The sequence below is a fragment of the Sus scrofa genome, chromosome 8 (assembly GCF_054392235.1).
Source record: "Sus scrofa isolate SSC_HxYL_T2T_F1_AM1 chromosome 8, Sscrofa_HxYL_maternal_Yorkshire_Landrace_v2.0, whole genome shotgun sequence".
Lineage (NCBI taxonomy): Eukaryota > Metazoa > Chordata > Mammalia > Artiodactyla > Suidae > Sus > Sus scrofa.
The window spans coordinates 89,143,688-89,159,026 of record NC_139390.1 but is presented as its reverse complement, the minus strand read 5'-3'; the positions used below and the strand labels follow the sequence as shown (position 1 = coordinate 89,159,026).

The following is a 15,339-nucleotide window of genomic DNA, read 5'->3' as shown; positions in this document are numbered from 1 at the left end:
TTTCCCTTTCCTTGATTTTTGGGGGCGGGGGTGGGGTGGGGGCAAGAGACAGTCAAATCTCATTAATTCTGACCACATTAATTTGAAATTTACCGTGATTCAGTCACTGTTGGAGTAAACTGAAGTTTATCTTTTTGCACATTAGGGGGGGAAAAAAAAAGGGCTGTTAATCAGATTAACCACCTGAACCGAATTAGAGGTGAAATGTTTTGCCCCAGCAACAGGGATCCTTTGCGCAGAATTGAATACAATTCTCATGTCACATGATTGTTAACTATTTATTAAAGAAAGTTCGGCAGGAGTTCTACTGGGCCACATTTGATTCACTGTTCGTTTGAGTGGCGGTGTACACGTTCAGGTAACACAATGGATTTCTGTCTAAAAGCATCCTAGAACGCAGGTGTTTTTCTCCTTCGTTAGAGAGGTCTTCCCTCCAATTATTGACATTTTCCCCCGCCAGGAAACGTACCTGACAGCTGAAAAAGAAGCTCGGAAGCCATCTTCACAGAGATGTCCTGACTGAACAGGTTCCTCTCCGGGGGCACCCTGCCTTCTGGCAGCTTCTGTAAGGGTTCCGTTTTCTCACGCCCGATTAAAGTGCTATAGCCGACATTCCGGCTGGGTGATACGGAGGCAGGGGAGTCCTGCACGTCCACGTCCATGGGTTCCTCTTTAACCTTCACCATCTGAGTGTCCTTGTAGCTTTCCGCTGCAAGCAGGTGAAATGAAGAGAAACAGAGACACCAAGAGTTTCTTAATTCTGAACCAAACCCAAGTTTCTGATCACAGAAGAACAACCAGGCTGACATCGAGGAGTAGTTTAGAAGAGAGCAAGCACCATGGCACAGTGTGGGACGCAATGGTTTGAAAAACTTCTGATCTGACCCAGCTGGTTCCCAGAAGAGCTGGGAAACTGAAGCCCAGAGAAATCAGGTGACTTGCCCAAGGTCACACACATGGAAGCAGGACCAGGAGTAGGTCTCCAGGTCCAGAACCAGATTTCCTGACCAGGGTCTCCCGACCACTCCTACAAGCCCCTTCCTGTCTGCCATGCTGCTTCCAGAACTTACAGAAGACATGGCACATACCTGTTCTTGGTTTGTAATTTCCCTGAATCAAATAAGAGCAAGGATAGTCATGATTTTTTGCCCTTTATTTTTAAGCTCTGATCAATTTTTTTCTTTCTCTTCCAGGGCACCTAACTTAATAAAGGCTAAATGGGTTGATTCAACTGACATCTTGCTGGGAGCTAGTAATCCGCAAGACCACCTAGGAAGTTAATTGTAGCCCAGGGATTAACACTTTGAAAAAAACAGCAGACTTACATGTTATAATAACAGTTCCATTTACTGACTGCTCTGGCTCTAGTTATGGCTATTGAATGTTTCATCTTTGGAATGAAACATACATTTACTTTGCAAGGCTGGAGTGTCCTTATGTCCACGTGTTCCTTAGAGCTAATGAGAGGACACCTTTGAAACAAGGTGGGACAATCAGCTCAGACATTAATTTGGGTCGCTTTAAAGTAAAACCACACTTTCAAATCAGTAAGCACTTATTAGTAACTACAGTGTCCTCAGCATTGTAGAAAACACCAAAACCAAAACTAGACAGATATTTAGATAGATAGATAGATAGATAGAAGAATAAGAAACTATATAGGTAGGTAGGTAGATAGGTAGATAGATAGATAGATAGATACACAGACAGACAGACAGAAGAATAAGAAACAATATTGGTAGGTAGGTAGGTAGGTAGGTAGGTAGATAGATAGATAGACAGACAGACAGACAGACAGACAGAGACAGACAGACAGAGACGTGGGTTGAATGGTGGCCCCTAAAAGATATGACTATGTCCTAACCCCAGGAACTTGTGAATGTGATCTTATTTGGAAAAAAGATATTTGCAGATGTGATTAAGTTAAGGATCTCAAGATGAGATCATCCTGGATTATCCAGGTAGGCCCTAAATCCAATGACAGGCATCTGTATAAAAGACAGAAGAGGACAAGACAGATACAGTAGAAAAGGCTATGTGAGAACAGAGACAATGCAATAGACTGAATGTCTGTGTCCCCTCCCAAAATTCATATGTTGAAACCTTATCATCCGTGTGACGATATTTGGAGGTGGGGCCTTTGGGGCGATTAGGTCATGAGGGAGGGGCCCTCATGAATGGAGTTAGTACCCTCACCAAGAAGACCCCAGGGGGCTCCCTTGCCCCTTCCTCCACGTGAGGACACAGTGCAGACACCTGATGATGAACCAGGGAGAGGGCTTCAGCTGCCAGGGCTGGCACCCTGATCCTCGACTTCCGCAATCAGAACTGTGAGAAGGAGTTCCCGTCGTGGCGCAGTGGTTAACGAATCCGACTAGGAACCATGAGGTTGCGGGTTTGGTCCCTGCCCTTGCTCAGTGGGTTAACGATCCGGCGTTGCCGTGAGCTGTGGTGTAGGTTGCAGACACGGCTCGGATCCCACGTTGCTGTGGCTCTGGTGTAGGCCGGTGGCTACAGCTCCGATTAGACCCCTAGCCTGGGAATCTCCATATGCCGTGGGAGCGGCCCAAGAAATAGCAAAAAGACAAAAAAAAAAAAAGAACTGTGAGAAATACGTTTGCTGTTGTTCACAAGCAACAGTCTGAAGTTCTGTCACAGAAGCCCGAACAGACTAAGACTGACACTGGAGTCATGCAGCTGTGAGCCAAGGACTGCCTGGAGCCACCACAACTGGAGAAGTGAGGAAAGATCCTCCTCTAGAACCTTCAGATTTCAGACTCCTGGCCTCAGGCTGTAAGGGAACATATTTCTCTGGTTCTAAGTTACCAAGTTTGTAGTAATTTGTGATGATGATGGATGGATGGATGGATAGACATAAGAATAAGAAACTAGATAGATATATAGATAGAGATAGATGAATAAGAAACAATATAGACAGATAGATAGAAAGAAAGAAAAATAAGAAACAGGAAACAAGACAGGAGATAGACAGATAAACAGAGGAATATAAAGCAGGCGCTGATCCAGGGCAGTTAGGCGATATGACAGGGGAAACCTCATTGCCGTAGGCTGGGTTGTCAGAGAAAACTAGACTTTCCTTGCTAAGTAGGAGACAGGAGAAAGTCAAGTCCATGCCTACTTTATTGATTTGCAGGAAAAACGAAGGAGTATTTTTAATTAAATGATTAAAATTAACATGGTGCCATCAATAAGATCTTAGGTAAGAAGGTGTGCTAATTGTGCTTTTTCTTCCTGACATGTTACACATGCTTCTCGGAGAAAACGACTTGTTTTTTTGTCAGCAACTAAACTGCAGGCAACTGTTCTACTTAATTTAGATCCCTCCCCACTCCCCCACTCCTGCCAAGCTCCTTTTTTTTTTTTCTTTTTTCCTCTGCAAGTCTGTGAAGCTCATACAAACCAGGTCCATTGATTCAATCAGGATTTTTTAAAAAAGGAAAAGAATATGAAGCGTTCCCAGTTACATGCCTGACTTCTTTGCCTTTCTTTCTAGTCCATCTGATCCTTTCTTGAGTACAAACGGTACACTCTCCCCCTTAAGGATTTGGGGACCTGACAGCCATCCCATAGATGCAGTCGCCACACATGGTGCCCTCTTTGTGTCCCCTAAAACTACTCAGGATTTTTTTTTTTTTTTTGGTCTTTTTGCCTTTTTCTAGGGCTGCTCCCGAGGCATACGGAGGTTCCCAGGCTAGGGGTCTCACCAGAGCTGCAGCCATCAGCCTATGCCAGAGCCACAGCAAGGGGGATCCGAGCTGCATCTGCGACCCACACCACAGCTCACGGCAATGCCGGGTCCTTAACCCACTGAGTGAGGCCAGGGATCAAACCCGCAACCTCATCATTCCCAGCTGGATTCATTAACCACTGCACCATGACAGGAACACCCAAAACTACTCAGGATTTAGAAATGAAACCTTGCAAGTCATCCTAAGGCTTGAAGACTGGCACATAGGAATCCTAGAAAAGGACTCATTTAGTTAAAAAAACAAAAAACAAACCAAAAAAATCTCAATAACATAAAGAAAGCCTCAGCAAAGCTAGAAAGAATCTCTATGATTTATCTTCCCCAAGGCGCTTTCCCCCAGCTCTGCCCCTGGACCAGAAAGCACCTGGCTGTTTCCACCAGTGGATTAATGAAATCAGTTGTTAAAAGCTACTTGGGATAATTTCAAGTATGATTTTCCACGAAGTGCTTTCTGCTCTTTCTGATGGCAACTCTTGACCTTTCAAAAATGCACAAAACACTGACTGCTGATAAAAAAAAAAAAGACCTTTAGCATTTGTAATCTACCTGATACACTCCAGACTCCCCGAGAAGAGTTTTCAAACTGATATGTCAATGGGCAACTGAGACATAATTCAATAAATATTTTTACAGTCCTTCTCCACTATGCAGTAGCATCACTGCCAAATGTTTTCTTGTCTTTTTTTTTTTTTAAGTAGGGTTTCTCAACCTCAGAACTATGGCCATTTGTGGTAGAGGCTGTGCTGTCCACTCTAGGATGTTTAGCAACAATACTCCTGGTTTCTGCCCACCAGACAGCAGGACCATCAGACCCCTGGCTGTGACAACCATAAATAGCTCCAGACATCGCCAATGTCCCCTGGAGGGCCAAAGCACCCCAACTGAAAACCACGCGCTGCTGTCAAGTTTTTGCCACACTCTTGTTTTCACCCCTTCCCCCTGCCGAACATACATTTACTCAGCATCCAAACCAAAGAAGAAAGAAGAAGCTCCTCCTAAGTTCTCGGTTGGTTCAACACCATCTCAGCCTGGCTGGCCGAAGACACAGGAGGCAGGCTAACTGGAAACGACGTTTCTGCTACAGATCCTACCTGGTCCCCAGGCCAGCTCTTTCCCTTCGGCTTGGGGTATCCTAGCAGAACAATGGGTGAATTAATCATTCCACTCTTAGACTCCCATCCCCAGGGACATGTCTACACATCCAGGGTTGTATGCTTCCCCTCCACGCTCCCCACATACATGGTAGATCCTTGGGCGACAATACAACTTGTGCATTATGCATCCTCTTCCCACATGACAGGACACATCTTAATGTTTATTCCAGGGGCCTTGACTGCTATTTCTTTTTCTTTCTTTCTTTTCTTTTTTTTTTTTTTTTTTTTTTTTTGTCTTTTTAGGGCTGCACAGGCTAGGGGTCAAATCGGAGCCACGCTGCCAGCTTACGCCACAGCTCACAGCAATGCCAGCTATTTAACTTACTGATCAAGGCCAGGGATTGAACTCGCATTCTCATGCATACTAGTGGAGTTTGCTACCATTGAGCCCCAATAGGAACACCTCTACTGCTATTTCCAGAAAGAACTTGGCACAGAGGAAAAGATGAGAGAGGGTTAACAGTACATTATGCCTGGAAGGTGGGCCGTAGGTAACTGGTAACTGCGATGCTAATGTGTGTTTTGTAATCTTTCTATGATAAATATGGATATTTTGTCATTTACCTAAACTTAAAACCTTGGAAAACAATGACAATATGCCCATTAAAAAAAAAAAAAATGCTACCTCCTCCTCAGCAGTGTTCAGAACAATGTGCATGCCTGGTAGCATCAGAGGAGTTGACTGGCCATCAGATAAGCCCTTCAAACTCTGCTTGGCAAGAGAAGGGAATAAAGCAATGGGGATGCCATAACACGGTCTTTTCTGTCTTCATAAACACAATATATATGAGCCATCAAACTGGATTATTTCATTCATCAGTCACTCGGTCATTCTATAATCTTCTCTTAACGTCTCCCAGGTCCTAAGAACTATGACAGATGACTCGTGGGATTCAGAGGTAAATAAGACACGGTCCATGCCCTCAAGCAGTTCAAACCCAAATGGATGGATGATCAGTCAAGTACAAACAGCCCTCTCATATAAGAAGTAAAATTAAAAAACAGTGTGGGAAGTTCCCATTGTGGCGAACGGAAACAAATCTGATGAGTATCCGTGAGGATGCAGGTTTGATCCCTGGCCTTGCTCAGTGGGTCGGGGATCCAGTGTTGCCGGGAGCTATGGTATAGGTCTCAGATGCGGCTTGGGTCCCGCATTGCTGTGGCTGTGGTGTAGGCCAGCAGCTGCAGCTCCAATTCGACCCTTAACCTGGGAACTTCCATAAGCCATGGGTGCAGCCCTAAAAAGCAAACAAAACAAAACAACAAAAAAACAGTTACAAGGACGCGTTAAGGAAGATCACACACTTTCAAAGCACAAAGGTGGAAGTGACCTCTGCTGGGGGTGTTCTGGGACCATCACCTCTGTTTGGCTGCGGTGCCAGCACTGAGGGGCAGAGCTGGTTCCTTTAAGCAGGACGAAGAAGGTGTCAACATAAAAGCAACTCTATGTTCATCTGCCACTGTCTCCTTAAACCTGTCTGGTAGGAAAATGTTCCTCCCCTTTCCTACAATAATATAACATAAAACCTAACAGCTCTTGGAAGAGCAAAAAAATAGTCCTGAGTCAGAATCAAGAAGGTGCAAACCCCCCCGCCCTCATGTTAACCCAGAGTCCAACTATTCTGTGTGGTGACCCTGGTCCTCCCTGGAAGGGTCCAAGTCACCTGTGGAAATGGTAGGGCCAGCTCCCTCCCCTAGAATTAGAGAAGGAGGTGGGGGGAGGAGAGGGAAAGAGAGGGAAATTTCCTCCCTCGCTGTCCTGCTCTATCTAGAATGGTTTTACCCAGCAGACATTTCTCTCATGGAATTGGGGTCTTTGGAGACCTTTCATTTGGCCGTGATCTCCATGCATTTCCTTTACCTGGCTAAACGCAGGCCCCCTAGCCTGGGCTCGCTTATTTCCTCCACCGCCCCTAGGGACCCCGAGGGCCCCCATCTCGCGCTGGGCAAGGCGACCATCAGTTCTCTAGCAGCCCCACCAGCAGGCCTGCTGGACAGATTTCAGACAACATCTTGGTTGACCCTCCTGTGGGAATCTGGTCCACGCTGGGGCCCTGGGGAGCAGCTGGCTCTTTATTTGATCAGACAGAGAGGGCACATTCAGGCCCCACACGGCCCAGCAACCTCTCTCTTCCACCCAGACACCCAGGCGGTTTGCCCCCTCTTACCCCCTAAGCTCCCCAGGCTGATATCGGCACCAGGCCACCAGGCCCCTACTGAGGAAGACACAAGACAAACTTCTCGGAGGCATCTCTCAAGCCCTGCTCTCTAGATTTGGGTCAGAGGCTGAGACCCTTCCTCCCGTCCTCACGAGCCTGCAGTAGGGCAATGAGAGCCCAGTGCTCTCCAAAATCCCCTCACCCCAATTTTTAATAACTTCTCACTTTTTAAAAAATTGAAGTATAGGTGACCTACAAATGTTGCAGGTATAGAGCAAAGTGATTCTGTTACACATAGATACATACATATACATATATATATATTCATTTTCAGATTCCTTTCCACTATGTTCTTATAACATATTGAATATAATTTCCTCCTATATGGTAGGTCCTTATTGAATGACCTTCATACTCTCTCAGTTTGGCCAAGAGGTCCAAAAGTTTGTGTGTGTGTTGGAGGGGGGGTAAAATATACATAACATAAAATGTATTTTCTTTTTGGTGGGGGGCACAGCCATGGCATATGCAAGTTCCCAGGCCAGGGGTTGAATTGGAGCTACAGCTGCCAACCTATGCCACAGCTACAGAAACGCCAGATCTGAGCTGTGTCTGCGTCCTGCACCACAGCTCATGAAAACCCTGGATCCTTAATCCACTGAGCGAGGACAGGGATCGAACCCACATCCTCATGGATACTAGTTGGGTTTGTTTCCACTGTGCCACAACAGCAACTCCCTAAAATGTATCACTTTAACCATTTTTAAGCCTACAGTTTGCTGGCATTAAGTACATTCACGCTGTCGTGCAGCCATTGCCACCATCCAGCTCCAGATGTTCATCTTCCCCACCTGAAACTCTACCCATCAAACACCAACACCCCATTTCCCCTTCCCTCAGCCTCTGGCAACCTCATTCTACTTTCTGACTCTAGGCCAGGAGCTTTCATATACATGTATTTTTAATTCTTCATGATGGAGCCTTGGTACCGAAGCTAGATCCTCCATTTAACACGCTGCTTAACAAAGAGTGTCAGGTTATCATCCAGAGAAAGAACGCTGGAGAGGCGGGGAAGGGCAGAATATAGAATCTTAGATGCTGAGCCCTGAAGGGAGCCAGCCTTCAGGGGGAGCAGCACAGTCAGACTGCATTTTTGAAGGCCAATCGGCAGGTGCACTTGTACAGGATGAAGGGGCTGGAGGAAACGGGAGTTGACAGGGATGGACTTACTACAGTCATCCATACAAGGAGCTGATGAAGGCCTGAGCTGAAAGTCAGGAGGGTAAGAAAAACTCACAAAACATTCCAGAGGTTGAATGCAGAGGCAATGGTGGTGGACTGAACAGGGGTCTGCATCAAGAATAAAGAGACCAGTGAGAGAGTAGTCGTGAAGTCTTGTGCGTGGTCTGGATAAGGGAGAGGTGAGATTTAAAAAAAAAAGACAATTCTATCACTTTTAAACCTCTGAGATTTGGAAAATGCTATGAATAAGAGTAGAAAAAAAGAAAAGTTGGGTTTGGGAGAAATACGAAGGAAGACTTGCAGTTCTGTTTGGCTAAGCATCTGTGATTTCCCCCAAGAAGTGATGGCTTAGAAGCAGCAAGAGAAGAACCCCTGGTGACACACACAGATGGGAAGTCCTCTGAACCCAAGGGGCTGGCGGTGAGGTCAGCAAGAGAGGGCGAGTAGTTGATGGGGAGGAACTGTCACCATCTACTCCTACAGAGGAGAAAGAAGGCAAGAAGCCAGAAGAGTGGTCCAGCAGGGCGGGTCAGTGCGCGGAGCCAGAGGGGGGCAGCGAGCAGAGGCCTCGCACACTCCGGCCCTTGGGCTCTGCACCTTTGCAGCGATTCTTTTCCTTAGTTTCTGCCCCATGTAAAGCCCCAGGCCCACTCTCCCTGCAGCACTGAAATATTCCAGCTGCCTAAATTTGTGCTGCCATCCCTCACCTTATTCCCTTCGTAAATACCCCAATAAGGCCCTATACAGACTTCAAAACGACTCAGATGTCCCCTCTGTGAGCTGCCTTCCTTTACTGTCATCAGATGGCACCCTTGCTTTCCTCTGTCCTACCTCGAGATCATCCGACCTTGCTGACACTGGACGGCACTGCAGATGCGTTTCCCTTCTTTACTGAATACTCAGTGACAGTCTGCTTCTGATTTATCTTTCAGCCCCAAGACTTCACACATCTGCTATGATTAATGTCTGCTTGTCACATGCATCACCTGAGGCTGAGCACACAGTAGGTATGCAATGCTCTTCTTCCTCCCCTGACTCTTTGGCCTGCCACAGACACTCACACATGCTAAGGACTTGAAACAAAATACAAAAGGGTGCAGTACTTGCAATGGCACAGAAAGAAACAATGGTCACTGACCAGTCCCTCTCTGGATGGCTATCATGATCCTGAGCTAGTGTTTTTGAATTCCAAGAAGCTTTTAAAAGAGCCTCCAGAAGTGATGCCAACGACGCCATCTGGAAGCAGTTCACTTTCTAGAGTGCTACTCCTGTCAATCAGATAAATTAAAAATCGTTCATCTCCAACTTGCCATCCTTAAAGATACAAAGTTCTGGGTTGGGCACAAAAAACGCAGTCTAGGTATGAAAACTGATGCCTGGAGGGGTCAGGTGTATAACTTAACACTCCGTGAATGACAATGCAGGCTGAAAGGGCCAAGTGAAGGGAAACAGATGACCAGGAACAAGAAAAGAGCCTGCACGGGGACACCACACCGCAGCAGCGCCTTAATCCCACAGGCATCTGATGAAAGTGAGCTTCTGTCTTCCTTTGCTTCCTGTCCTTGCCAAAAGCAAGATGGACTGAGGAGGTCTTTCCTGTGGGGCTTGGGGAAAGACCAAGCCCCACCTACTGGAAACAGAAGTGTCATTCCCCAGAGGTCAATGCTAAGCCTTGCCCATTTGTGTTCTCAGGATCAGCAAGGTGGGGGTGAATCAGCCTCAGGGCAGCTGCTCCCTTCCCTGTTACTGGAGCTGCGCCCCCAGTGCAATTAGACAGATGCAGCTGCATTCTTGTTATGAAAATTAAGAATCCTGGTGCATAGATGCTGATGGGATTCTTCCTTCCCACTTTTCTCTCCTACCCCATCTCTCTCCAGAAGCCATCCCCACAGAACAGAAGTACATGCCCACTGGGATGGGTCTTACATTCTTTTTTGGGGGTGGCGGCGCACCTCGGTATATGAAAGTTCCCAGGCTAGGGGTTGAATAGGAGCTGAAGCTGCTGGCCTACACCACAGTCACAGCCTCAGCAAAGGGATATGAACCGCATCTGCGACCTACACCACAGCTCACAGCAACACCAGATCCTTAACCCACTGAGTGAGGCCCGGGATCGAACCTGAAACCTCATGGATACTAGCTGGATTCTTTTTTTCTTTTTTGTCTTTTTGCCTTTTCTAGGGCCGCTCCCGCGGCATATGGAGGTTCCCAGGCTAGGGGTCAAATTGGAGCTGTAGTTGCTGGCCTATACCAGAGCCACAGCAACATGGGATCAGAGCCACAGCAACACGGGATCTGAGCCACATCTGCGACCCACACCACAGCTCACGGCAATGCCAGATCCTTAACCCACTGAGCAAGGCCAGGGATCGAACCCACAACCTCATGGTTCCTAGTCAGATTCGTTAACCACTGCACCACAATGGGAACTCCACTAGTCGGATTCTTAACCTGCTGAGCCACAATGGGAACTCCCAAGTCTTACATTCTTTACAGGACTAGATGAATACATGCTTCTCCATGGGAAATTGGATAGTAAACTTCCTTTGTCTCTATGAGGCGACCCTGAGTTCATTGCCACAGCATCCAGGGTACAGTGATCCTCAGTGGGAAAAGCTCCCCACGAGCTCCCAGTCCTGCTCTGTGGCACAAAACCCCTGACCCATGGTGGCTGCCACATCCCAGGAAGGAAAACACAGACTCCCACCGTCTCTACTGGACACCTCAGTCATTTGTTTCTGGGTAAAAAGAGAAGAAACACTCCCCACAAGAGGAAACAGGGGTACAGCAATTCTTAGTTCTCCTAACATACAAGAACCTTAGAGAACAGCATTCCATTACCTCTTTTTGGAAGAGCAGAATGGGAGACCCATTCTCTGGAATGAATAGAAATGCACGGTCTCTAGACTTGAGGATAACAGCACAGCCAAGGGCACGGCTGCTGAATGGTGTGAGATAGGGAACTGAATTTCACCCCCCACCTTGGTTTAAAAAAAATAGTATTTTTCAACATCAGAGTTTACACACACACACACACACACACACACACACACACACACACACTTCACCCAGAACCCCACAGGATTAACTGAGCAAATTAGGAGATCAAACCAAGATCTATGAGGAAAATACACAAAGTTCTGCACAAACTTAAATAATTCATTAAACAATTAATTAAATTAAACCATCTTTTCCAGGTGGTGAAACAAATCTGCACAGTAATCTAAACATTAGGAGGGAGTTCCCACCATGGCTCAGTGGTTAACGAATCTGACTAGGAACCATGAGGTTTTGGGTTTGATCCCTGGCCTCGCTCAGTGGGTTAAGGATCTGGCATTGCCGTGAGCTGTGGCGTAGGCTGCAGACGCGGCTCGGATCCCTTGTTGCGGTGGCTCTGGCGTAGGTCAGCGGCTACAGCTCCGATTAGACCCCTAGCCTGGGAACTCCCATATGTCATGGGAGCAGTCCAAGAAATGGCAAAAAAGACAAAAAACAAAAAACAAAAAAAACCCCACAAAACAAAACAAAAAAAAAAAAAAGAAAACACTGAAACAAAAAAAAACACATTAGGAGAATCTTGTTTAAAATAATGGAGCCAGGGCTTTTTGGATGCTCCTCCCTTTCCCTCTTCTTCTCTTTCTTCTTCTTCTCCTTCTCCTCTTCTCTCTCTCTCTCACACCACACATTTTTTATTCCTCTAGCCATTTCAAAGATGCTTGATCAGAACTGGCCTTTCGAATTGGATCACCTCTACCATACATGAACTTGGCCTCCCCTCTCCGTCAGTAGACTACCCAGCGACTTTGGAAGGAGAATGAGCACCGTCTGGAGAGCGCACTAGGCACAGGAGAATTCACGATTAAGCGATGGGGGTAAGCAGGGGGGCAACTCAGAAACACCCAGTGAGGAGTACTGTGTCCCATTCTATTAATTGTTCTGAGTCTGCAAAGAACAAATACGCCCTAAAACTTCAAAGATAATAAAGAGTAAGACCAGGAAGTTCCCTTTCAGGGGTCCAAGAAACAGATCATTTTCCATCAGGGCAAAGCCCTTGACGCTTATTCTTCTGTCCATTTTCCAACAGCTTGGTCTCCCCTGCAGCAGCAAGCAATTGCAAGAGGGCCCTGCCTGAGATACGCTGCAGGGCATTTGCTAGTGGATTGACCACAAAACTGAGCCCAGAGCTTCGGCACAAGTTTTGGGCTCGATTCAGGGTGTGGCACTGCCTAGGGTTCAGCCATGAAGTGGGGTCACTGACAGAGGGGAAGGTCTCCCCTCATAGTCACACAGAAGATGATCACAGGTCAGAACACCTCCATCACACTTCACAAATGCTGCATTCAATTTCCCTTTTCTCCAAAGGACAAGAACGAAATTCCTTCAGTCCCTGGGGGCGGTGAGAGGTCGGCTTCTCCAGCCAGGAGACGATGTGGAGAGGCCTAGTCATTATCTCCTGAGCTCTGTGTGTCCCAGCGCTAATGTAAAGCCCTCCCAATCGCCTTGTTTTCTTTTCATTGAATGAGTTCACCAGAAATTAGCTAAAGAGGTGCCTTTAGACTGCCTGCCATTTGGTAACATTCCAAATGATCTCATTTTTAAAAAATTAACCTATTTTTCATCTAATGTTCAGAATATACTTTTCTTGTCACACATTTAAAAAAAAAGAAAAAGGGTCAATGAAAGTATCTGATCTAAACTTAAAGCTATTTAACATCATTATCCTTTGCCATTTAATAAATCTAAGTCCCCCTCGTCTGTTGTCATGAACTGGCCTTTTTCTATCCTTCTAGGAACCTGAATTCAGGAAGGGTTGGTGGGGGAGCGAGTGTGCATGTAGGTTTTAAACGGAGCTCCTGCAAGATTCAGTAGAATTTCTGCTGACGGAACAAATGACCACAAAGCAAGGGCCACCTCTATCTGGTGATGGGTTGGCCACTGACTGATGCTTCATGAGGAAGGACAAGGGCAGAGGAAGTCCTTCATGCCGGAGGAGAGGAAGGAGCAGAAGAAAAGCTTTCTTTCAATAACTGAGTTTTACCAAACTTTTCGATATTTTCCACTAACAGATGGTAAAAGGGCTTTAGTATATGCAGACAAGTTTGAGATGCTTTTCTTAGGTGGTGCTAAATATTACTCCATCGTGTCCCAAGGATATCTTTGTTGAGAAGCCCTGGCTGCTTCTCTCCCATCGGTCAATGTTTCCAGCAGGCAGGGAGGGGCTGGCAAAGATGGTGCGGAAAGCAGGACCCTGCGTAACAGCAGAGACTGGAACCAGCAGCCACCCACGTCAGCCCGGGCGGCAGTCGACAGGGTATGAAGAAAACACAGGCTCCTGCGGGAGGGGGACCCTGGCTTGTCCACCTTGGTGTCCGAGTCCCCCAAACAGGGCTTGGAACACAGGAGGTTCTCAATAAATAGTGCTGAATAAGTGAAAGAAAACCACCACCACAAGAAAAAGACCCCAAAGGAGAAATGGAACGCTACGATGAGAAGTGGAGAAAGTACAGGGTATGTTTCAATCCCAGGCAAACATCAGAAACTTTTGCTAAAAAGTACCATCCTGACCGCCAATGATGCATGAGTCTTAGCTTCTGAGGGGGCACCGTCCCGAGTACCATGGCTGTGGGCATCCTTGAAGTAGAGATGGGACCGTCTGATGTGTCCTCTTGGCGCTCGTTCCCGTACTTCTTGGAGACATGGGGTGACAGCCCCACGGTGCGTTTGTGCTGCATTTCAACCTTCTGTCCAAACATTTTAAAAATCAAAGCCACTTCCACGTAGTGTCAGTGACTCATTTTAATGTCACTTCCTCTCTTTGTTCCTGTGTCCTCTGGTGAACAGGTAGTAAAGAGCAACAGTTATTGGGGATGGAGGGTGGGAGGTCACAGTTATTGGGGACCTAACTAACTGGGGGCTAACTGAGAACTAGGTCCCGTTATATCCAAGGTGACAGCGTAAGCCCTGCAGTCCCCAAGAAAGCTGAGAAGGAGTCAGACTTTCTAAGAGAGACAATGCTTTAGGAGAAAACATTTTAAAGAGAACGAGGGTGGGGAGTTCCCATCGTGGCGCAGTGGAAACAAATGTGACTAGGAACCATGAGGTTGCAGGTTCAATCCCTGGCCTTGCTCAGTGGGTTAAGGATCCAGTGTTGTCATGAGCTGTGGTGTAGGTTGCAGACACGGCTCCGATCTGGCATTGCTATGGCTCTGGCGTAGGCCAGCGGTTACAGCTCCGATTGGACCCCTAGCCTGGGAACCTCCATATGCCTCAGGTGTGGCCCTAAAAAGACAAAAGACAAAAAAATTAAATAAATAAATAAATAAATAAATAGTACCAGGATGGAATAACCTGAGTTTAAAGGTTTTGGCACAAGTAATTTAAAGGAGACAACCCTCAGTCTTGATTAAATTAGCCTGACTCTCCAGCTTTTTTCTTTATTCCACAGCTTGAAAAAAAAAAAAAAAATGATCTACATATTACCCACTGTGTTGGCTACATAAGCCCGGATGGATTCCAAGTAAAAATACCTACTGCTATTTAAATGCAGAGTGAGGCCTAATGATTCTGCTCTCAAGAGAGGCCCCACAAATCACTGCTATGTCGCCTTCGGTCCCACTTGAATCAAGTAGATGGATCCACTTGACCCTTCAGCCAAGACAGAGAAACAACATAAATGTCCAAGGATAAGAGGAGTGGTTAAAGAAGATGTGGTACATATATACAATGGAATATTACTCAGCCAGAAAAAAGGAGTGAAATAATGGCATTTGCAGCAACATGGATGGATCTAGAAATGATCATGCTAAGTGAAGTTAGTCAGACAGTGAGACACAAACGTCATATGCTATCACTCATATGTGGAATCCAAAAAAAGGACTCGACGAACTTATTTGCAGAACAGAAACTGACTCACAGACTTTGAAAAACTTATGGTTTCCAAAGGAGACAGGTGGAGGGGGGGATGGATTGGGGTTTGGGATGGAAATGTTCTAAAATTAGGTTGTGATGATAGCTG

At 46.4% G+C, this 15,339-nt stretch overlaps 1 protein-coding gene across 24 annotated transcripts in view; it reads right to left on the bottom strand.

Moving 5' to 3' along the window:
* The window catches only part of ZNF827 (zinc finger protein 827), a 189,123-nt gene that overhangs the window by 86,553 nt on the left and 87,231 nt on the right, over nt 1-15,339 (bottom strand). For all 24 annotated transcript variants that reach the window (XR_014812854.1, XR_014812853.1, XR_014812852.1 and 21 more), the window contains one exon: nt 470-709. Coding sequence is in view for 20 of the 24 variants with exons in the window: in XM_084972762.1 (XP_084828888.1) it covers nt 470-709 (240 nt within the window). In the remaining 4 variants the exon portion in view is untranslated. The remainder of the gene's footprint in view (nt 1-469; nt 710-15,339) is intronic.